The sequence below is a fragment of the Henckelia pumila genome, chromosome 2 (assembly GCF_033568475.1).
Source record: "Henckelia pumila isolate YLH828 chromosome 2, ASM3356847v2, whole genome shotgun sequence".
Taxonomy (NCBI): Eukaryota; Viridiplantae; Streptophyta; class Magnoliopsida; order Lamiales; family Gesneriaceae; genus Henckelia; species Henckelia pumila.
The window spans coordinates 83,004,293-83,030,730 of record NC_133121.1 but is presented as its reverse complement, the minus strand read 5'-3'; the positions used below and the strand labels follow the sequence as shown (position 1 = coordinate 83,030,730).

The 26,438-nt window shown below is 36.8% G+C and overlaps 1 protein-coding gene across 1 annotated transcript; it reads right to left on the bottom strand.

Moving 5' to 3' along the window:
- Positions 1-7,187: 7,187 nt before the first annotated feature.
- Positions 7,188-9,067, bottom strand: LOC140877810 (uncharacterized). Its single transcript, XM_073281391.1, has 3 exons — positions 8,852-9,067; positions 7,890-8,354; positions 7,188-7,304 (listed from the first exon to the last, which is right to left on the bottom strand). The coding sequence occupies exons 1-3, from the start codon at positions 9,065-9,067 to the stop codon at positions 7,188-7,190; spliced, it is 798 nt and encodes a 265-aa protein (XP_073137492.1).
- Positions 9,068-26,438: the final 17,371 nt, after the last annotated feature.

The window sequence follows — 26,438 nt, the reverse complement described above, 5'->3', positions numbered from 1 at the left end:
TTTAATAAACTCGAAAACCACCACATTCCCGAGTTATTCTACCTGTCAAGGTTAATGTCGAATCATACCTTGATCTCGATTTCAATCTCTGAACTCTAGTAATTCTTGATCAAAACACAAGTTGTCCAATTTCTGCACTTCAATCAATTCTGTTCATATTTCTCTTGTTAATCCACTTATACTTATTTCAACTTGGAGCCAACTTCAACTCAATTCGGAATCGTCAACTTGACTTCGATACCATTCAACGTAAATCTGAATTGAAGTGTTTTCAAGTAATATATTAGTATTCAATTTCATCTAATCTCACAATTGCTTAAACACTTCAAAACTTGCCAAGATAACCGACATTCAAACCGGTATCGTATCGGTTACAAACCGGCACCGAAAAGTCCTATCTATTAATTCTAACAACTTACACAACCTTCACACATTGATATCTACTTCATATCAATATCATTCCATCACTGCAATTTCGAAATCAACATCTCAATTTTTCAAAAATTCATCAAACTAAAATCGACGGCGTAACGGCTCGAATTCGGTAATTCCAAAAGTATAAACACCATCAATACTATACTTCAAACCCATTTCCATACTCATTACAATCTAATATACACGAAATTATTAGCCCACAAATTCCAGAAATTTCAGAAAATAATCGATAATTCAAAAACATGTCCAAACGACGATCTTTTCTAAATCCGACTTAGATATGCTATCGTCGTATATACTAGAACACGTTTATAAAATCAAATCTTAAATCTAACAATATCACCAAAATTAAACCATTGTAGAATTTAGCCAAACTTACGTCAAAGTGTAGCACTCGAAGCCGTGATCGCAAATATACGATCAATTTGAAATTCTACCGGCCGGATCAAATTCTACAATTTTTTTGGAAGAAGAATCGGCCATGGAATTTGTTTCCTTCCTCTCTCTCGGCTTTGCTACTGTAAGTAGCTTCTCAATCTTATGTAGATTTATATTTCATGAAATGTATACACATCACACGTGTAATCCATTGAAAATGGCCAAAATTGCACTTTGGCCCTTAATGTCTTGACTAATTGCAAAGTGATCCTTGAAACCTTTAATCATCTCTCTATCATTCTTGCTACTGGTGAAGGGAAATTATACACATGAAAAGTGTAATATAAATCTCTTGTTGACAAGTAAAATCCCATTTTTACAGTTTAGCCCCTGAAACTTTGATATTTACAATTTATTCCCTGCTCGAGTTTCTTCTTCAAATTAAATTATCTTTAATTTTAAAAACTCGGAATGTCAATCTTAATCCTATAAATATTCAATTAGAATATTTATTCTTTTAATTTAAGAATCCCGGAATTTAATTCTCAAATATCCGTAAATTCTCAAATTAAATATTTTCGGCTCGAAAATTAAATCTCTAATTTCTATAAATTCCAAATTGAATATTTTCCAAATACGAAATGTAAATCTCTAATTTCGTAATTAATATTCATATTTTCAGGGCCTTACAATTCCTCCCTTCTAAGGAATGATTTCGTCCTCGAAATTGCATTCAATCGTACTACTGAATCTCGTAGACTGTAAAGCTGACTGAAGTAATTATGACTTCAATTCTAAGAGCTTAGATATCTTTTCTAATATCTTATCTTCTTCTTTCTTTCTGATCAAAATCTGTATCTATTATTCATCAAATCATAATTAAATTTCTTTCTGAATCAGATATTGCTCCGGAGAGAGCATTTCTTACTGAACATTCTGTTCAAGTTTCAAATCTAACTCTGTCTAATCTGCTATGTTCAAATTCGGTACGAATCAATCTTCATATTCTCTGTTTTATCAAAGCACATCTGATCTGATCACCGATACTGTTGCAATACCGAATCATCACAAAGAAACTTCTGCTTTTCTTCTCATTTCTTAACCAAAAACACGATATCTATATCAATCGAGTAACGGTTACAGGAATTGCAATAAGAAAGTGGCAAAATCTATCAGTTAGTATCGAATTAGATACTATAGTTCTGAGCATTTTCTCAAATCTGGATAGTCACCTCAGACAATCCATCAATCAAAGGGTGGCATAAAGCAATCAAACACTCAGAACTTCTGAAAATCGATGCCACAATCTACCAACTAAATCTCAAATCTCTATCTCGACAATAAATTTCAACAATTTCCTGTAATTTCATCATATCACTAACTTCTTAACAGCTAGCAACTCATATCAATATTACAACTAATACAGCATATTCTTGAATCAGACGAATCTACTTCAATACAAATTGCAAACTCATGATGATTTGAGTAATTTCGAACTAAAATTTGTCGCAAAATTATTCTTGTTTCGACTTTAGAGTTGCTAAACTGATTCATAGATCACTCAGTCTCTTCTTTTCTGCTTCTATTACTGGAAACATAGGTATTGGTAACTCAATTCTGTCATATTGTCTTCCATTTTCTGTTGTCAATACTGATTTCCAAGTAATTCATACAACATTTCCAAACAACTGAATGGATATATAATCTGTTGTAGTGTGCCTCTTCCAGAATGTGATATCTCATGTCTAGATTATCTGGCACAATCAAATGAATATTCATCTCAAAGTCCAGTATCTCTGATCTGATATCTTGTCTCATATCTCAAGTTCAAAACAAAGTCTTTAATCAGTTGATCAAGAATTCTTCTAATTTTCTTCTTTCTATTTCTCAAGTTCTGGAAAAATCATACAATCAATCCAAAACTCTTATTGATACTCTGAATCAAACTTTCTATCAGTTACGAGCCAACAACATCAAAATATACTGAATATATATATCAATTGATCAACAATTCTGGAAATTCATAATCAAAGAAACTCACTCAAGTCAAGGCCATCCAAAGAGCAAATATTTTGAATGATAAAATCTGCTAAGTGAAAACAACTCACTTGCATCTCTACTTTAAGCGAGTGTATAAATTAAGACTCTATCAAGGAATAAGAGCCAATCAAAATCAATCGAGGTCGAATACAAAACCTCATAATCGATATCAAGAAATTCAAGAGTCATGATCCTATGATATAATCGATTCAGCAACATCAAAGAGAAGGCTCAACTGTAACTGATTTTCATAATTATCTTATCAGATCTCTAAATTCTTCCCAAATAATCATGATTGATCCATAAACTTATTCAATACCCAAAATAAAGAGGAACCTGAATTTGGGAACTCGCACTATATTTCAAGTAACACAATCAACTTCAATTTAATCTTATTTCTTTCAAACTATAATTCAGCTTTTCAGACTCCATTTGCTGATAACATATTTTATAGCCGTTCACTAAGGTTAGCACATAGCAATTACAGCATAAAAAGGCTCAACATACAAATAATGTAAAATAATCAATTACTCAACTATATCTGTATGCAATGCACCCAGATTCATAAATATGCAGGCAGATTAATCAAATCTTATAATTACCTGCAGTCTCTTCATCTGGTGCAGTTTGAGCTCAATCATCTATAGATGCTTGTTGCCTAAGGGTTGGATCTTCATTTAGGTTTCTCCTTGTTCCCCATGGATTAGGACACACTCTCGAAAAATGTCCCACTTGATAGCAACGATGACATTTTCCTAAAGTTCCTCGGCATTCATCTCTAGCATGTTTTCCTCCACAGTGAGTACAATATTCACCGGCATATTCTGCTTTTTGACCCAGACCAAGTTGCTTCGGTCTGCTAGAGCTGGAAGAGTCACTCCCAAACTTCTTGAACTATTGCCTCAAATACTGTATCCGCTCTTCACTTCCACTAACACTACCTCCTGCCTCATATCTGCTCTGTGATGATAAATGTGACTGAGATTGCGGTTGTTCGAAATACTGAGGCACAATTGAACTTTCTTTCTGTCTCATAAAACCGGCTTTAGCTCTTTTAGCCCTGTCAATAGCATCAGCCAATCTATTCGGTCTCCCCGCATATATCCAAGCATAAATTTCCGGATTCAGTCCATTGATAAACAGATTTGTTTGGACTTCTTCATCCTGATTCACGTGAGGAACAAATCGGAGAAAGTTGGAGAATTTAGCAACATACCCGTCTATAGTCATATTTCCTTGTTGCAAGTTAACAAATTCTCATGCTCTATCTTCTCTATAAGATTTCGGCAGAAATCGTTGACAAAATTCAGTCTTAAATACCTGCCAAGAAATTACTATACCTCTGATTTCTCCAGACATTTCTTCGTCGCAAACCACCAGCTTCTTGCTGAATCTTGCAGTTGGTATACAACCAGCTTGATTCTTCGTTCATCAGAGTATTCTAAAGATTCAAACAATTGATCAAGCTCTTCTAACCAACCTTCACAAGCACTGGTATCTTCTGTACCTTTCAAAGTTGGCGGATTATACGTCTGAAATCGTTCATATAGCACCTCCATCCGTGTGAGTGTAGCATCCATCAATTCTGATAGTTTACTACAATACAGATCTGTTCAGTCGAAGGTACTGACTTCACTTACGGAGTACTGTTCGATTCAATCTGGGGTGCTTACATCTCCCAAAGAACCTGACTTACTTTAAAATACGATTCATAAGCAACACAGAGATTATACTATTCAAATCATTAAAATACATATAATCTCATGCTTTGCCATATAACACATGCTTACATTTCTTCATGTTATTCAAAGAAACATATTTACAAGGAATTCAAAAATTCATGTGAATTCACATGATCAGGTAAGCAAATAAGCATATAAGCATATAATTCCTTCAATCAGTAAATCATGTTCGCATACATTATATCAAAGTAAGTAAAGCATAATTCAAGCAATACTAAAAATGCATGCGACTCGATCTACCCCGCTCAACTTCTAACTCATTCCAAGAACTTACTCTCTGATACCACCTGTTGTGAGAACTCGGGAACTAATCTCTCAAATCATAACGATTAATGCAAGATCAAATAATATTATTTAATCCATAACATGAATTAATAATTAGCAATCAAAGCCATAAAAATTTTTTTTTTTTTAAACAACAAGGCCTCGCTCGATCGGTTGAAATTAGCCGATCGAGCGAGCACAATTTCAGCAAATTTCTGCCCGATGATTTACATTGCCTCGCTCGATCGATTGAAGTTCACCGATCGAGCAAGAATGCTCTATACAGAAAACTCAGAATCTGTTGTTGCTGTCTTATGCAATATCTAGTATGCTTGAAACATTCTAAGCATCTCCAATTCATACTAGAATGATCTAAATACAAGATACAAGGTAAAACATGCATACAAACTCAAACCTTATCTTGCACAAGTTTTTACAATGTAAGACATCAACCTCAAAAGTTGCACACAAGTATTCAAATTGAATCAAAACTTCCAACAACTAACTTCATACAAGGTTTGACAGCATATATACTAAAGTGACTCAACTAAATTTTACTTGTAGCAACATCATATACATCTAGATTAAAGGCTAGTCTCAAGCTTTAATACAAACATCAAAACATGAAAATATATTAAAGTCTCAACCAATGTTTCAACAACTCAACATTGGAATCCAAATCTAATATGTTTGACAAAACATAAACTTCTTCTAACACCCGAGTCTCCACTCTAATCTCTCAATCTCTCGCTTCCATGTCAAGTCGACTCGCTACTCTTCAACATGATGCAATGCACACATACAAGCAAAACAACAGTTGGATAACTCCGGTGAGAATAAATCTCAGTATGAAAGATATATATATAAATCAATTAGATATAATTCAAATAAGAAATCACTGTCACAAACATCATTTCCTTATATCCTTACCTGTCGAATATATTTCAAAGAAAAATTCATTCAATAACATAAAGACTCAAAGACAAGTCGAGGGTTAAAGGATTCAAGTCTCACTGAATCGATATTTTTAAAAATCATTTCTTTGGGATCCAGGGAATATAATAAGGCCAAAAATCAAGCCTCCCACCTACGCTCCCGCTCGAGGTGGTCAATCTCGTATTCCCTGGACAGTGAACACTATACTGAGAACCGTGGCAAAAGAAATCAAGTCAGATATCTAGCCTCTCATATACAAGTTCACCACGTCCAATATTTTCTTTTCGATTCTGTTTTCAAGGTTTCGAAAGAATTAGGGCTCAAGAGGTTTACTATCAATTCTATAACCAATCTACTATAACTCAAAAATTCAGAATAATCTAAACTCATCAATCTCAAATAAATATTCAATCATCAATATCAACAAGTAATCATGTTTAAATCAAACAACTCATATATCAACCAAATCAACTAAGTCAAGTAATTCATTTAGATCATATAAGATTAAGTAAAACAACTAATCAATTATGTATGTGATTTAATAAACTCGAAAACCACCACATTCTCGAGTTATTCTACCTGTCAAGGTTAATGTCGAATCATACCTTGATCTCGATTTCAATCTCTGAACTCTAGTAATTCTTGATAAAAACACAAGCTGTCCAATTTCTGCACTTCAATCAATTCTGTTCATATTTCTCTTGTTAATCCACTTCTACTTATTTCAACTTGGAGCCAACTTCAACTCAATTCGGAATCGTCAACTCGACTTCGATACCATTCAACTTAAATCTGAATTGAAGTGTTTTCAAGTAATATATTAGTATTCAATTTCATCTAATCTCACACATGCTTAAACACTTCAAAACTTGCCAAGATAACCGACATTCAAACCGGTATCGTATCGGTTGCAAACCGGCACCGAAAAGTCCTATCTATTAATTCTAACAACTTACACAACCTTCACACATTGATATCTACTTCATATCAATATCATTCCATCACTACAATTTCGAAATCAGCATCTCAATTTTTCAGAAATTCAACAAACTAAAATCGACGGCGTAACGGCTCGAATTCGGTAATTACAAAAGTATAAACACCATCAATACTATACTTCAAACCCATTTCCATACTCATTACAATCTAATATACACGAAATCATTAGCCCACAAATTCTAGAAATTTCAGAAAATAATCGATAATTCAAAAACATGTTCAAACGACGATCTTTTCTAAATCCGACTTAGATATGCTATCGTCGTATATACTAGAACACGTTTATACAATCAAATCTTAAATCTAACAATATCACCAAAATTAAACCATTGTAGAATTTAGCCAAAATTACGTCAAAGTGTAGCACTCGAAGCCGTGATCACAAATATACGATCAATTTGAAATTCTACCGGCCGGATCAAATTCTACAATTTTTTTGGAAGAAGAATCGGCCATGGAATTTGTTTCCTTCCTCTCTCTCGGCTTTGCTACTGTAAGTAGCTTCTCAATCTGATGGAGATTTATATTTCATGCAATGTATACACATCACACGTGTAATCCATTGAAAATGGCCAAAATTGCACTTTGGCCCTTAAAGTTTTGACTAATTGCAAAGTGATCCTTGAAACCTTCAATCATCTCTCTCTCGTTCTTGCTACTGGTGAAGGGAAATTAAACACATGAAAAGTGTAATATAAATCTCTTGTTGACAAGTCAAATCCCATTTTTGCAGTTTAGCCCCTAAAACTTCGATATTTATAATTTAGTCCCTGCTCGAGTTTCTTCTTCAAATTAAATTATCTTTAATTTTCAAAACTCGGAATTTCAATCTTAATCCTATAAATATTCAATTAGAATATTTATTCTTTTAATTTAAGAATCCCAGAATTTAATTCTCAAATATCCGTAAATTCTCAAATTAAATATTTTCGGCTCAAAAATTAAATCTCTAATTTCTATAAATTCCAAATTGAATATTTTCCAAATACGAAATGTAAATATCTAATTTCTTAATTAATATTCATATTTTCACGGCCTTACAGCATCACACTGGCGTGAGGTCATGGGCAAGTGGGTAACAAAATCCATAGTCACATGCTCCCACTTCCACTCGGGAACCTCTAAATTCTGTAATAAACCACTTGGTCGTTGATGTTCCGCCTTGACTTGCTGACATACAAGGCATTTAGAGACAAACTGGTACACACTTCGCTTCATTCCCTTCCACCAAAATCTAGATCGCAAGTCCCTATACATCTTTATGCTTCCAGGATGAACTGTCAATCGGCTTCTGTGAGCTTGAGAAAGAATATCATTCCTTAGTTCCGTATCATCAGGAACCACCACTCGATTAGACAAACACAGTAAACCATCAGATTGGTAATGAAATCCAGATTCATTACCTCCATTGGCTAGACGTGCCAATCTTTGGGTTTTAACATCAGAAATCTGAGCATCTCTGATCCTAGAGTACAAAGCTGGCTCAAACAAAACCGTATACAAACGAATTCCACTCTTTCCTTTCTTGTGCTTGAGCGTGAAACCAAGAGAACAACATTCCTGAATCATATGAGATAAATCACTAGTGTGAAGTGCAGAAAGTCTTACCTGCCGACTCAGGGCATTAGGAGTAAGATTAGCAGAACCGGGATGATACTTAATCTCGTAGTCATAGTCCTTCAATAAGTCCATCCAACGTCTCTGTCTTATGTTCAACTCTGCCTGAGTGAACAAATATTAGATCCATAAGCTATCACATGTCCATGTTGTGTCAGTACACATCCTAACCCTTGACCAGAGGCATCCGTATACACAACATAACCTATCGATCCAGATGGTAAAGCTAACACAGGTGCAGTAGTCAGACGTCTACGCAACTCTCGAAATGATTTCTCACACTCTGAGGACCACTTAAAAGAAATATCTTTCCGGGTAAGTTGTGTTAAAGGCCTGCCTAACTGTTCAAAATTCTCGATGAACCGACGGTAATAACCAGCTAGACCCAGAAAACTACGAATCTCAGCCACTGTCGTCGGATGAGACTAGTTCAGCACTACCTCAACCTTACTCGGATCCACGGATATTCCTTCCTTGGATATAACATGACCAAGAATTACGACCCGGTCAATCCAGAACTCACATTTGCTCAACTTAGCATATAGTTGCTTATCCCATAGCGTCTGCAATATAATTCTCAGATGTTGTGCGTGCTCATCTCTATCATGAGAATAAACCAGAATATCGTCGATGAAAACGATGAAAAATTTATCCATATAATCTCAAAATACTCTATTCATCAAGTCCATAAATACTGCAGGTGCATTAGTCAATCCAAATGGCATCACAAGCAATTCATAATGTCCGTACCTGGTTCGGAAAGCAGCTTAGAAATATCTGAGTCTCTTACCCTCATCTAGTGATATCTCGATCTCAGATCAATCTTGGAATAAATAAAAGTACCCTGCAACTGATCAAACAAATCATCAATTCATGGTAACGGGTACTTGTTCTTAATGGTGACACAGTTCAACTGCCTGTAATCAATACACAACCGCATCGATCCATCTTTCTTCTTGACAAACAATACAGGTGCTCCCCACGAAGAAACACTCGGGCGAATATATCCCTTATCTAGCAGATCCTGCAACTGCTGTTTCAATTCCTTCATCTCTGACAGAGCTAGACGATAGGGTGCTCGGGATATAGGCGTTGTTCATTGCACTAGATCAATACCAAACTCCACATCTCTAACTGGAGGAAAACCAGGAATCTCGTCGAGAAAAACATCAGGGAACTCGCTGACCACTGACAAATCACCAATACCCTGACTACTCATGGACAAATCAACTGCATAGATGAGGTAGCCCTCACCACCTGACCCTAAGGCACGGCAGGCCTTCAGAGCCGACATGAGTGGCATCGAAGGTTGCGCTCCCTCACCATAAAAGTACCAGCTATCACCCTCATCCGGATGAAACTGTACCAAGCGTTGATAACAATCCATAGTAGCATGATACAATGTCAGCATATCAATCCCTAAAATACAATCAAAATCTGTCATAGCTAGAATCATCAGATTGGCAGACAACACATGACCCTCAAACTCGAGAAGGCAACCCATCACTAGACGCTTAGTTACTACCTTCTGCTCCAGCGGAGTAGATACAACTAAATCCAGGTCTAATGATACATAAGGTAATCTATGGCTCTTAACAAACTGACTAGAAATAAAAGAATGCGATGCGCCAGTATCAATTAAGACAAGTGCAGGAATACCACATAACAGAAAGGTACCTGCCAAAATGCGATCGCTCTCCGCTGTAGCCTGCTCCTGGGTAATAGCAAACACATGTCCTTGAAATCGTGGGCGTACGGTAGAAGAACTTGATGGTGCTGACGGTTGACGCGGATGAATAGAAGCCTGAGATCCAACAGTATGAGATCCAGATCCACTAGCAGCTCCTGTCCAATTAGGACAATCTCTCCGGAAATGACCCTGCTCACCACAGATGAAACAAGCACCTGATGCCCTCCGACATTCTCCTATACGATGGTCCTTACCGCAATGATCACAACAAACTTCCTTCTTCTTTTTCCCAAAGAGGAAGAATCCTTGAGATCCTAAAGAAGAAGAAGGAGAAGTAGAAGACGAACCTGATTTCTTGAATGATTGAGCTTTGGGTCCAAGTGATCCACTTGGCTGAGAAGGCATCAGTACCCTCGCACGTCTGATAATGTTCTCCACTAATCGACAACGATTAACCAGAGTTTCATAAGATGTTGGATTATCACATATCACCACTTGAGCATATATCTCCTGATTAAGCCCTTGTAAGAACAAATCATATTTATACTCATCACTGGCATTGATGTGAGGACAATACGGTAACAGATCTAAGAACCGCTGCTGGTACTCGTCGATAGTCATCGACCCTTGCTTCAGTGAAAATAACTCCATAGATCTTTCCTGACGAATAGCTGGAGGAAAATATAATTTTTGAAACTACTGGAGAATGTCTTCCCATGTCACTCTACCTCTCTATGTGCGTTCCTGAGCAGATTTTGCATCCCACCACTTCCGTGCTCGTCCTTCCAATACAAATTCCAGTACTTCCCTCTTCTGCTCCTCAGTACAAGCAAATGCTCGGAAAGTACTTTCAATCCTAGTCAGCCAACTCTCTGCAACCTCGAGGTTTTCACCTCCCACCAAGGGTTTCGGCCCAACCTACACTTATTAATAGTATAACGTCGTCTACCCTCGTGGTGATGATGATGATGAATATCTCCTCCTTGGCCAACACTACCATGACTTTCATCACCTCTTCCAGCCATATCTGAAAAGAATAATGCACATTAAATCCCAAATGCACATTTAAATCCCAAGACTCAATTCCCAAAGATGAAGCATGCTCTGATACCAAAAATTTAGTGACCCTTCTTTGAGTCACCTACTAACAAGCATGCAATAAACTTAAAAAAATACTTAATTATCAGAGTAAAACATACGGAAACAAAACCCATAATATACATAAACCAGCAGAAAACAACCGGTACTAAAACCCAAATCTGTAGTGATACAACCATATCGAACTATATACAATAAAAACTAAAAGATATTATTATACAGCTAACAACTCCTGCGCTCTAGTCCTGCCTCGAATCTCCTGCTCTGTCCAACCTGGAACCTGTCCCGTCGAATGGGTTGTCCAAGATAATACCAAGGATGTGAGCAATTAACGCCTAGAAAGTAAACATGAATAAACATATAAATATGATGCATGCATATGATGACTGGAAATCGGGTAATCCATCAAATCATGCTCAGACTAGGCACCTACATGAGTGTCGGAACCTCTCGGATCAACCTCTAGGTACAGCCACACTCGTCTAAAACACCGTAGTAGCCAGACGTATCCGTCTCCGCTACACTACTAGTGCTGGACCATATACCGGTGTAGAGCTAAGCGGCCCTACTATCATAGGTATGTCAAACAAAATAGGCTCAACGTGTATGTGCACATGACATATGAATATAAAATCAGTAAACATACATCATGCCACTTAAAAATGCAACATATAAACATGCATACTCGTTGGCTATCTCAGTCAATATTTATATACCTTCTACGTAATAGTTCGAGTCTACGTCTGGAGCTAGATTTCAAGCCTACAATCAAATATTTATTGTATCACTAATTATTATCTAGAAGCCTTAACTAAGCTAGCAGATACTCCTATTTTTTAATAGGATTCCCGGACCATACCTTCGTCCGTAGTTAGCCCGTTGATGTATTCAAAATTATGCCAAAGCTTCGAAACAAACCCAACAATTAAACAAACCCAACACTGATGTCCGGCAGTGGCAGCGGCACGACGGCAAGAAAACGGCGGCTGTCGGCGTCGGGTTTCGTCCAGTCGCACGAAAAATAGGTGAAATGGGTGCCAATGGAAAGATCTCGTCACGAGGAGTCCAACGGTATATTTACTTTTGAGTTCCAGTAACCTTCGGCGGAGTTACGGCGGCAAGAAGATGTCGGTGCAGGAGAGAGAAAAAGCAACGGGAAATGGAAAAGACAACGATGAAGATGCTGATGACGTGGCGGAGATGATAGATATATTTCGTATATATCTCAATTAAACCGTGTACACGTGTTTAACTGTGTGTACTCTGATATTCCTTCGGGATTCAAACTTGGCCCGATGAAAATTATTTCAAGTCATGTGTGCTATCAAAATCAAATATGTAATTTAATATCGTCTGTAAACCGATATTTCTGAATACATATTTTTAACACACAATTCAATTATTTTTCATCTCATTTAATCCCTTGACCATATATTTAGTAACCCTTAATCACGAGTAATATTTAATTAACTTAAAACATGGTACGGGCTACATTTAGTAAGTGCGGAAGTTTTGGAACTTGGAAATTTCTGACTCTCCGACCCAACACAAATGGAAATGGGAAGATGAATTGAACTTGTTGGTGTGTGAATCAACAAAATTTCTCTAGTCATTTCGAATGTCATTCTTGAATTATTTTTTATTAAGTTCACATGTATTTGATATGTACTTAATTTTCAATACTTGATACGACAATGAATGAATTTATTTTAATAGATGACCAATTTCCAACCCTTCATTTCTTCGTAAGGTGTTATTGTATTTTTCCTTTAACCATTTTACGTTTCATATATATTTTGCGGCAAGGGTAGACCAACATTCTTGATAATGTCTTCTAAAGTAGGGATGACAATGGGGTGGTTCAAACCCCCTCCTCATACCCACCGCGATCCCCGTAATTTCTTATCGGAGATTCCTCATCCCCATCCCCATCCCCGCGGGGACCAACTCAACAACCCCGTCCCCATACCCGAATATATATATATATATATATATATATATGATATTAGTAAATTTTATTGTAATAGAATATAAAAATTATTATTAAATTTTACGATAAAATAAATAAAATATTTTGGAAATTTTTTATTATAATATAACATTATAAAATTAATCAAAATATTTTAAATAATAAATATTGATATCAATCAAAATTATTTTAAATAAAATACTATGTATGTAACATGAATGAAATTCAAATAATATTTTTATGTTATAATAAAATACGTTATCATAAGGGGATATATTATATATAAATGCATAAAAATATATATAAACCAAAGAATAATAATACTTTTAATTTTTTTTTTATAATATATTAGATTTAATAAAATTGACAATTAAAATATTTGTGTACTAAATTATTATTATTATTATTACTATTATTATTATTATTATTATTATTATTATTATTATTATTTTTATTTTTATTATTATTATTATTATTATTATTATTATTATTATTATTATTATTATTATTACCGGGGCGGGTTCGGGGATGGGAGATGATCCCCATACCCGCCCCAATATGTTGCGAAGATTTTTGAAGATCCTCGAACCCGAACCCATACCAGAAAATTCTTTCCCGGACCCGCTCCATTTTGTGTTTTCCAGCGGGTACGCGAACCCGCTGGGAAAATTGTCATCCCTATTCTGAAGGTCTTGTATTTTTCGTTTTAACTATTATACGTTTCATATTTACTTTAAGGCTAGAAAATTCATTGGAATGATGGGAACGACTGAGATAAAATGTGACGACCCGAGTTCTAATATCTCATTTAATCAAATCATCATAATTAATAGTCAAAGAATCAAAGAATAAACAAAGTAAAATTTTTATTTTTTTTTTAAATCAGAGCACCTCGCTCGATCGGTAAAAAGCTACCGATCGAGCGAGAACAAAGGCCCAACTCTCGGGTGCAACAAATGTGGCCTCTCTCGATCTGCAACCATTCACCGATCGAGCGAGACACAATCTTCGAGTTTTCTGTCCCTGCAATAATGGCCTCTCTCGATCCGTGATAGTTCACCGATCGAGCGAGAGCATTTTCCAGAAAAACCAGCAGAAATCAAATTGTTGTCAACATGAATTCATCCATTCATTTATCATCTCCTATCAACTCATACAAAGCCTATCCCAAATCATAAGCTAACATGCATTCTAACATGATAAAGTTGATAGAATTGAATCATAATAAATCCTTAAAATCAACTCCAAATAGACTCACATAACAACATGGAATAGTGTATACAACAACAAGTCCAATTCTAAGAACTTATTTACATTATCACAAGTCTTGTATACAATATTAAAACGTCAAACTCATAGCCAATATGTCTTGGTACAAATAGCTATATCATGTTCATGTGTTTGGACTCAACACTATCATTGACACCACAAGAAACCATCTATACTCGGATCATCACGATATTCTCTCATCCCCTTGTTCTTCATGTTCGCTTTTGCCCGGTTCCACTCCCGCCTATTGCCATGACACATACAACACAACAATAGCCGGATAACTCCGGTGAGAAATAGATTTCCCAGTAAAAGCAACTAAACATGCATATAAAACATATATCAAACTCATGATATAAATAAAGACAATGCATGTTTTAAAACAAGGTTCATCTCTTATCTCGTCGGTTGGGATCCCGAGAAGAAGATATCATATCTAACCACCGACTCTCCCAATCGAGGTGGGGCTACTTATCTTACTTCTCTAGACTTTGAAGCCACTACATATGCATTTCAGACGCTAGGCTACGTCAAACACCTAGGCCATACATATATAATCCCTCAAATCGTCTATTCGAACGTTTCCGTTCATTTCAAAATCAAAGAATAAGTCTTTCAAGATGAATGCAATATATATCATCACAAGAGCATTCATTAACATCTAATACTCATTCAATAAATCATAAAAGAGCATAGAAAAGCAATTAAGCAAATAAGTATGTGATTTAGGGAACTCGATACAAACCATCTCGAGTTATAATCCCATTCAAGTAGTAGTCCACTTTTACCTTTCAAATGTGAGGTTTCAAGGTGTCTTCTATCTTGTCAAAATCTGTACAAGACAACCACCAAACCTATCTCAAAATCTGCTCAATTTTCAACCCAAACTTCAAGGCAAACGCTACCAACCTTGTGCTTTCTTCTATCGGTTTCTAAGTTGACGTTCTCGAGCTCCATATCCCTTGTTTACAAGCTGAAACCACAACATAATGGCCAACGAACATCAGCTTAAACTTATCTCAATAGCAGCTCAAGCATAAGATAGTAAACAGCCTCAAATCAAAAGTTTCGACGGCATATCGGTATAAGTTCGGCAACCGAAATTTAACTATAACAATTCTATAAGCATATACATCTTTTCATCAGCTGAATATCAATCAAAACCCAGCATATCAGAAAGTATAAATATCGAGTAGTGGCTGGAACATCATAAGAAATTGATACAACAATCATTCCTCAACCCAACTTCAACAAAACACAACATAGAAGTTCAACCACAACACTTTCATACAAAAGTCTGATCTCTGTCCATTTCGAATTCTCAAATCATGATGAACTAAAATAAAACTTACATCAAATCGGAGGTCTCGTTGCAAGGATTCCAGAACATTTTTCGAAAACAAAATCGGATAACCGGATCAAAAGATACGGTGATTGGAAGATGATGAAGAAACTATTGAAATTCCTTGTTCTTGCTCTCGGTTCCTTTTCTGAAGCAATCTGATGGAAATGTGTTGTATCCCACGTTCCAACTCACATGCAAGACAAGTGTCCCCATAAAATCTGAAAATTGCACTTTGGCCCCTCAATTCTTCCAAAATTGCAATTTGGTCCTCAATTTCTCAATTCATTCAATTTCAATCCTAATCAATTTAAGAATATTAGAATTTAAATCAAAACTTCAATTATTCCCAAATTAATTATTCTCGGATTAAAATTAAATAATTTCGGGCATTACAATTCTCCCCCACTAAGACTTGATTTCGTCCTCGAAATCTCAAGTAGTTTCAACAGATCATATAATAGGAAGAACAGAAAGACTAAAGGAGACTCACATCATTGAAACATCTCTAGAAATCGTTGTCGCATATCTGATTCTGTCTCCCAAGTAGCTTCTTCTATACCATGACGACTCCACTGAACTTTCACAAGCGGAATAGTCTTCGTTCGAAGTTGCTTCTCCTTACGATCAAGAATCTGAATTGGCTTTTCAAAATAACTCAAGGTTTCATCGAGTTCAGCTTCATCGGATTGAAGTACATGAGATTCATCAGCAAGATATTTTCGAAGCATCGATACATGAAAGACATCATGTATTCCAGATAAAGCCGGAGGAAGAGCTAATCGATAGGCAAGATTGCCTATTTTCTCCCGAATTTCATACGGACCAATATAGCGTGGAGACAACTTTCCTCGCTTGCCAAATCGTACGGTGCCTCTGAACGGAGAAATCTTTCGAAATACACGATCCCCCTGTTCAAAAGACAAAGGTCGACGTCGAATATTGGCATACTTCGCTTGTCTGTCTTGAGCTGTCTTCATTCTTTTCTGAATAAGCTTCACTTGTTCAGTCATATCTCGAATCATATCAGGTCCAACCTCAGGTACTTCAGAGATATCATCCCAATAAAGAGGAGATCGACATTTTCTACCATACAGAGCTTCAAACGGAGCCATTTCAATACTCGATTGATAGTTGTTGTTGTACGAGAATTCACAAAGTGGTAGTGATTCTTGCCAACTAGTGCCAAAATCAAGCACTACAGCTCTCAACATGTCCTCCAATGTCTGAATGGTACGCTCAGACTGTCCGTCTGTCGGTGGATGATACGCTGTGCTCAAGTGTAGCTGAGTACCCAAAGCATTCTGTAAGATGTACCAAAAATGAGATGTAAATCGAGGATCATGATCTGATACAATAGACTTCGGCACTCCATGTAATCTGACAATTTCTCGGACATAAAGTGTTGCCATTTGATCATGTCGATATGTCATACGATAAGGAATAAAATACGCTGACTTCGTTAATCTGTCGATAATCACCCAGATAGCATCGCAACCTCTGGAAGATCAAGGTAACTTCGTCACGAAGTCCATGGAAATATGATCCCATTTCCATTCTGGCACTGATAAACTCTGTAACAAACCAGGCGGTTTCTTCCTTTCAGCCTTCACTAGTTGGCAATTAAGACATCGAGACACAAAATCAGTAATATCAGACTTCATTGATTTCCACCAATATCGAGTCTTCAGATCATTGTACATCTTCCTCCCTCCAGGATGAATGCTATATCGACTACAATGCGCCTCTTTCAGTAGTTGTTGTCTCACATCAGAAATATCAGGCACTACAAGGCGATTGTGAACATAAAGAAGATCATCTCGAACTTGATATTCAGATACATGCCCTGACCAGACTTTCTCAATTGAATTCTGCACACTCTGATCAAGTTTATGAGCTTCTCTGATTCGCAACAATAATGCTGGTTTAACTTGAATTTGATAAAGTCACAGAGGATGATAATTCGTATCAAATACCAATCCAGATAGACAACAGTTTTCAATCAAATTTGATACACCAATCGTCGATAAGGACAAAGAACATACCTTTCGAATCAATGCATCAGTTGCTGCATTTGATTTCCCCGGATAGTACTTAATCTCACAATCAAAGTTTTTGAGCAAATCAAGCCACCTCCGCTGTCTCATATTCAATTCTGACTATGAAAACAAATATTTCAGACTCTTGTGACCAGAATAGATTTCAAACTGTTCCCCGTACAGATAATGTCGCCAAATCTTCAAAGAAAATACAATGGCGGCCAATTCAAGATCATGAATTGAATATCTGGTCTCATGAGGCTTCAAGTGTCTCGAGGCATAAGCAATCACATGTCCTCGCTGCATCAAAACACACCCCAAACCTTGATGAGATGCATCACAATAAACAGTGAAACCACCAGTACCTGAAGGAATCGTCAAGACTGGTGCACTGGTCAGTCGTTTCTTCAACTCAAGAAAACTGGATTCACAAGCTTCAGACCAGATGAATGGAGCATTTTTCTGAGTCAACTGAGTAATCGGCTTCGCAATACTGGAAAAATCTTTAATGAATCGACGATAATACCCAGCCAAACCCATGAAACTACGTATCTCAAGAACAGATGTTGGTCTCGACCAACTGATCACTGCCTCGACTTTACTTGGATCAACAGCTATACCATTTCCGGATATAATATGTCCAAGAAAAACAACATGTTTCAGCCAAAACTCACATTTCGACAGTTTAGCATACAGTTTCTCAGATCTCAAAGTCTTCAACACAGTTCTCAAATGCTCAGAATGATCAATCAAATTCTTCGAATATATTAGAATATCATCAATAAAAATAATCACAAAGTCATCGAGATATTTCTGAAACACACGGTTCATTAAAGCCATAAACACAGCTGGAGCATTCGTCAGACCAAACGGCATAACTATAAACTCATAATGGCTATACCTGGTTCTGAAAGCGTTTTTCAGAATATCAGAATCCCTAACTCTCAGCTGATGGTATCCAGATCTCAGATCGATCTTGGAATACACGGAATAACCCTGCAACTGGTCAAATAAATCATCAATACGAGGCAAAGGGTATTTGTTCTTTACCGTTGCCTTGTTCAGTTGCCGATATTCAATGCACAATCTCATTGAACCGTCTTTCTTTCTGACAAACAACACTGGAGCACCCCAAGGAGAAACATTGGGTCGAATGTATCCCTTGACCAGTAAATCTTCCAACTGCTCTTTCAACTCTTTCAATTCAACTGGTGCCATTCGATAAGGTGCTTTAGAAATCGGTGATGTACCTGGCATCAGTTCTATGTTAAAATCAATCTCACGGTATGGAGGTAATCCTGGAATCTCATCAGGAAAAACGTCCGCAAATTCACTAACCACTGGCAAGTCAGCCAGGTTCGGGCTAGCTTTCAAAACATCAACTGCATAAACAATAAATCCCTCCGCTCCTTTCTGCAAAAGTCGGGTCATGGATAATACAGAAATCAGAGGAATCTTAACACGAGAACCCTTACCATAAAACTTTCATTCTCCAGCCATCTCAGGTCTGAACCTCACCACTTTCTGAAAACAGTCCACGGTAACTCTGTACTTGGTTAGCATATCAATTCCGATAATGCAGTCAAAATCAGACAAACCAAGCACAATACAATCTACCTCTATTTCATTACCATTGTACTGTAATAAACAATTTTTAACTGTCTGAATTGATATAAGACCTCTCCCCAAAGGAGAAGAGACAGATACAACAACAGGTAAAGATTCAGCAGGCAAAGCATGTAATGACACAAATCGTTCAGAGATAAATGTATGGGATGCACCTGTATCTATCAATACATATGCAGGATAACCATAAAGAGAACAGTTACCTGCAATAACATCATCTGGTGCTCCCTGTGCCTGTTCCTCTGTCAATGCAAAGACATGAGCCTGTTGTCTCGAAGGCTGGCTACCTGTCTGACTCCCTCCTGGCCTTGGTTGTTGCTGTGGGTATGGTGGTTGGAAGGAATGGACAGATGAGGCTTGCCTCCCAGGTTGAGCCACTGATCGTGATGACTCTGTACCTCGTGACTGTTCGGAACCTCTCTGAGGACACACTCTCGCAAAATTTCCTGGCTGATGGCATATATGGCAACTCCCAAATACGCCTCGGCACTGATCAGTCAGATGACTTCCACCACAACTGTTACAAACCATGCCAGACTTCGGTTTTGACCCACTCAAACTCAAAGAACTGCTCCCAGATCTCTTAAACTGCTTTCCTCGAGCTTGCCAAAATTTCTTCTTGCCACTGCTACTGCCACCACTTTCGAACCGAGGAGGTTGTTGTGAAATTGGAGCTGAAGATTGTGGTTGTCTCGGAGGTTGAACAGAATACAAAGCTCCTCGCTGTTGTATCAAACCATCTTCTGCTCCTTTGGAACTATTCAAGGCATCAGAAAATGTATTTGTTCGCCTTGTGTTCACCAAAGTAAATACCTCTGGATTCAGTTCATTAATGAACTGATCAGCCATAGCCTCATCACTGTCGGCAACGTGTGGAGCAAAACGTAGTAATGTAGAGAATTTTGCAACATATTCTTCAATATTCAAATTTCCCTGCTTCAAATTAGCAAACTCTGCACCCTTATCTTTGCGGTAAGACATCGAAAAGAATCGTTGATAGAATTCAGTTTTGAAGACTGTCCAGGTGAGTACTGTTCCTCTACGCTCCAGAGCCTTCTTAGTCGTGAACCACCAGCTCTTCGCAACCTCATGCAATTGGTGCCCAATCAGTCTGACTCTCCGCTCATCACCATAGTCGAGTGAATCAAACAACATCTCCATATCATCAAGCCATCCTTCACATTCGACTGCATTCTCAGTACCCTTCAGTGTAGGCGGATGATATGATTGAAAACGTTTGAGCAGTGTTTCCATCGGAGTAGCTGACATATCAGTCATATCTCGAGAAGTACTACCCTGTTCATTACTCGGAATTGCAGTAACTTGAGGCACTGTCGGAGGTACTACTATTTGTTAAGGCAGAGGATGCACTGTCTGCTCTGGCCTAGGATTAGGAACCTGTGGTCTGAGAGGAGGTCGGCCTGGTCGTCGAGACATATCTGATTATCAAAAGGGTTAGGATACCAGAATCATCAAATCTATTTCAGTCCTCCTCTGATCATCTTACCTCTGATCAAGACTCGGTTCTGATTCACTCGTAAATAAATAATCGAGGTATTCAGATAGCACATGCTTCCAATCAACTCAGATAATTAGGTAGCATGTCGTAAACAACAGATCACATGCTTTTATCATGTCAGATAGTGCAATAAGCATGCATCTTTAATCATCATAAATCCTACTTTCAAATAAAATAAATACAACATCATGTAATAAAATACTTGAAAGTAAAACATGCTAGCATTTATAACATGTAAGTCAAGCATGTAATAAATCATAGAATAATAAACAAGTAAGGAGGAAGACTCGATCTACCCCACTCGCTATCTATCTTAGTCCATAACTTTCTTGCTCTGATACCACTTGTTGTGACGACCCGAGTTCTAATCTCTCATTTAATCAAATCATCATAATTAACAGTCAAAGAATCAAAGACTAAACAAAGTAAAAATTTTTTTTTTTTTTTAAATCAGAGCACCTCGCTCGATCGGTAAAAAGCTACCGATCGAGCGAGAACAAAGGCCCAACTCTCGGGTGCAACAAATGTGGCCTCGCTCGATCTGCAACCATTCACCGATCGAGCGAGCCACAATCTTCGAGTTTTCTGTCCCTGCAACAATGGCCTCGCTCGATCCGTGATAGTTCACCGATCGAGCGAGAGAATTTTCCAGAAAAACCAGCAGAAATCAAATTGCTGTCAACATGAATTCATCCATTCATTTATCATCTCCTATCAACTCATACAAAGCCTATCCCAAATCATAAGCTAACATGCATTCTAACAAGATAAAGTTGATAGAATTGAATCATAATAAATCTTTAAAATCAACTCCAAATAGACTCACATAACAACATGGAATAGTGTATACAACAACAAGTCCAATTCTAAGAACTTATTTACATTATCACAAGTCTTGTATACAATATTAAAACGTCAAACTCATAACCAATATGTCTTGGTACAAATAGCTATATCATGTTCATGTGTTTGGACTCAACACTATCATTGACAGCACAAGAAACCATCTATACTCTGATCATCACGCTATTCTCTCATCCCCTTGTTCTTCATGTTCGCTTTTGCCCGGTTCCACTCCCGCCTATTGCCATGACACATACAACACAACAATAGCCGGATAACTCCGGTGAGAAATAGATTTCCCAGTAAAAGCAACTAAACATGCATATAAAACATATATCAAACTCATTATATAAATAAAGACAATGCATGTTTTAAAACAAGGTTCATCTCTTATCTCTTCGGTTGGGATCCCGAGAAGAAGATATCATAGCTAACCACCGACTCTCCCAATCGAGGTGGGGCTACTTATCTTACTTCTCTAGACTTTGAAGCCACTACATATGCATTTCAGATGCTAGGCTACGTCAACCACCCAGTCCATACATATATAATCCCTCAAATCTTCTATTCGAACGTTTCCGTTCATTTCAAAATCAAAGAATAAGTCTTTCAAGATGAATGCAATATATATCATCACAAGAGCAATCATTAACATCTAATACTCATTCAATAAATCATAAAAGAGCATAGAAAAGCAATTAAGCAAATAAGTATGTGATTTAGGGAACTCGATACAAACCATCTCGAGTTATAATCCCATTCAAGTAGTAGTCCACTTTTACCTTTCAAATGTGAGGTTTCAAGGTGTCTTCTATCTTGTCAAAATCTGTATAAGACAACCACCAAACCTATCTCAAAATCTGCTCAATTTTCAACCCAAACTTCAAGGCAAACGCTACCAACCTTGTGCTTTCTTCTATCGGTTTCAAAGTCGACGTTCTCGAGCTCCATATCCCTTGTTTACAAGCTGAAACCACAACATAATGGCCAAAGAACATCAGCTTCAACTTATCTCAATAGCAGCTCAAGTATAATATAGTAAACAGCCTCAAATCAAAAGTTTCGACGGCATATCGGTGTAAGTTCGGCAACCGAAATTCAACTATAACAATTCTATAAGCATATACATCTTTTCATCAGCTGAATATCAATCAAAACCCAGCATATCAGCAAGTATAAAGATCGAGTAGTGGCTGGAACATCATAAGAAATTGATACAACAATCATTCCTCAACCCAACTTCAACAAAACACAACATAGAAGTTCAACCACAACACTTTCATACAAAAGTCTGATCTCTGTCCATTTCAAATTCTCAAATTATGATGAACTAAAAGAAAACTTACATCAAATCGAAGGTTTCATTGCAAGGATTCCAGAACATTTTTCGAAATCAAAATCGGATAACCGGATCAAAAGATACAGTGATTGGAAGATGATGAAGAAACTATTGAAATTCCTTGTTCTTGCTCTCGGTTCCTTTTCTGAAGCAATTTGATGGAAATGTGTTGTATCCCACGTTCCAACTCACATGCAAGACAAGTGTCCCCATAAAATCTGAAAATTGCACTTTGGCCCCTCAATTATTCCAAAATTGCAATTTGGTCCTCAATTTCTCAATTCATTCAATTTCAATCCTAATCAATTTAAGAATATTATAATTTAAATCAAAACTCCAATTATTTCCAAATTAATTATTCTCGGATTAAAATTAAATAATTTCGGGCATTACATAAAATTATTATTTTATTTGCATTTCCAAAAACAAATTTATCCTTGTGTTTTTCTTAGATATTTATTTCTAATATTTTTATACTCGGTGCGGCAGGAAGATGAATTTGTAATCAGAGATAAATTAAGCATCATGAAAGGGAAAATCACAAAAAAGCCCTCAAAAATTAAAGCGGTGGAGAAAAAAAATTTTATGCAAGATGAAGGCTTTCGAAATTTAGCGAGATGGGCTTTATACATTTGTTAAATTTGTGTTGGCGGATGTGCCTGTAGAAACTGATCCATTCATTATGGATCCACATCTCCTCTATATAAATCGAGGGGTGGCCAACATGTTGTGAGTTGATCCGTGCTCTCTTGGTGTGACGACCTGGTTCTTAATCTCTCAAATCAAATACTAATCTCTAAAACATAAATTAAGGCCAAGCATCAAAGCCTCAAAGAAAAGAATTTTTTTTATATATAAAAAGTGACCTGCGCGTGCGCAGTTCAATGGGGCAGCAACCCCTTGGGCTTGGCCTGCGCTGCTAGCGCGTAGGCCAAGCAGCCAGAAAAAAATTAAAACTCTGCTGCTGACAAATACTCACCAAGGTCATTCTTAACCATTCTACCAAGTCATTCATGCAACCAACATGGTATAAAAGTCATAATCAAGACAACAACATATACATTAACATCTCAAGACAAGAGTAAAACATCTAGTTCAAGTGTGATTACAAGATCAAGTAACAACACTCTAGACTAAGGTTCAAGTCTAATAGTTCATAACTTCAACTCTTATTCTTAACATAAATGACAGCAACTTCAATTCTACACCGGATCACCACTCTACTCTAGCTCGATCTCATTTCTTCACGGTCTTCCCGGACTCGTTCCAGTCCCACCTATTGTCATGCATACATACAAACAAGACAATAGCCGAAAAGACTCCGGTGAGAATTTAATCCCAGTATAAAACAACATAAACATGCATAAACTCAAGTAATTCAACTTGAAGCATATTAACATTCATTCAGCAAATAAGACTCAAAGCAACTTAAGACATATTAACTCAACATGCTATAAATCAAGTTGCAAACTATAAAATCAAGCAAGACATGTTATCAACAACTACAACTCATATTAAGTCAATAATTTAATATCAACTTTTCAAACAATCATGCAATATTTCAACTTAACAAATAATAGAAACTCATCTATTTAAATTGAAAGCAATGCATGATTTAAAATCGGTTATCATATCGGTATCGGTTCTCTTTTTGGGATCCCTGGGAAAGAAACACGTCAACCCATCCACCTACTCTCCATTCGAGGTGACATTGAGTGTTTATTCCCAGACTTTGGTCCACTATATTGATCGTCAAATGTTAGGGATGACTCAATCACCCAACCTTCAAACATTAGGGACAACTCAATCACCTAAATTCCTCAATATACGTCCAAACGTTTTATCATTTTATCTGGGCAACTCAGCCCTCAAAACTCGAAAGAAAGTTGGCCCAATATGAATGCAACAAACTCAAACGCATCAAGTCAAGACCAACAATACGAACTAGATCAAGTAAGTAATCATATAAGCATCTATTAACAATAGAAGCACAAAGTATGTGGTTTTAGAAAGGGATACTCAATAGATTCATATTGAGTGTGCAAGTCCTTTCTTTAAAGGTTGTCTTATACCTTTCAATCTTGGTTTCAAGTTCTTCAACTCTTCAAAATCTGCCCACACCAAACTCTTCAAACCTAGTCAAGCAACACAACAAGTCCCTTGTCACAATCTGCTCAACCATGAATCAGTCTTCAAGTCATAAAGTGCACAAACTTTGATTAATTATTTCTCGGTTCGACGCTAAACTTTCCAAGATCGATGTCCCCTGTTTTCAATCTGAAAACACATCATATATATACAAGAACATCAACAAGAAACTCATCAATGTCCAGCTAACTCAAAGATATCACAAATCAACTCAATTCTTGACTCGACGGCATTGCGGTTAAAAGTCGGCAGCCGTAACTCTTTTCTATCAAGTCTATCATTTATATCAACTTCATATAGACCTAAAACCAGCAATAATATAGCATATACCAACATAATCGGATGGTAATAATTTCGAATAAGCTGCTGAAAATCTGTAGCAATTACCAACGACACTTATTCTTCGATCTAACTTCAATATCGTCAAATATATATCAATCCTATTCACTAAACACACACATATCAGCATGTATACCAACAATAATTCAAAATATCATAAGCATATAATCTCGAATAAAATCTGGAATTGCATAGCAAACTCAATCGTTGTCCGTTCTTCGATTCAATTGCGATATATCAAGCTATAGAAGCTTAAAAACACCACACTATGATCAAGTCTTACTTCTGCCCCATAACATAATTTCGAAACATCATAAATCTCATCAAAACTTACATAAAATGATAGCCCTTCTCGCAAGGATTTCGGAACACTTTTCGGAATTGAATTCGGATGAACGGATCAAAAGTTATCACAATTTGAAAATCAATTCCAAAGAAGAGGATGAAGCCTCTCGATTTCTTGGGCTGAGAAAGATGATATTCTGCTGAAACATACATGATACACGTTTAAACTCATATTCAAGACAAGTGTCCAAGTCAATTTTTTATATTTGCCCTTTGGCCCCTCAAGTCTTGCTTATTTGCAAATCGGTCCTCGACAAATCTTTTTAATTCAATTTCAATCCTAAATAATTTAAAAATATTAGAATTTAAACAAAACTCTAAATATTCTCAAATTAAATATACTTGGATTAAAATTCAATTATTTTTGGATTAATTCAATTAATCTCGGGCCTTACACTTGGTCTCGCACCCCCACCCCATGTTGAAAAATTTGTCATATCTTTGTGGCAAGAATTGGGAGG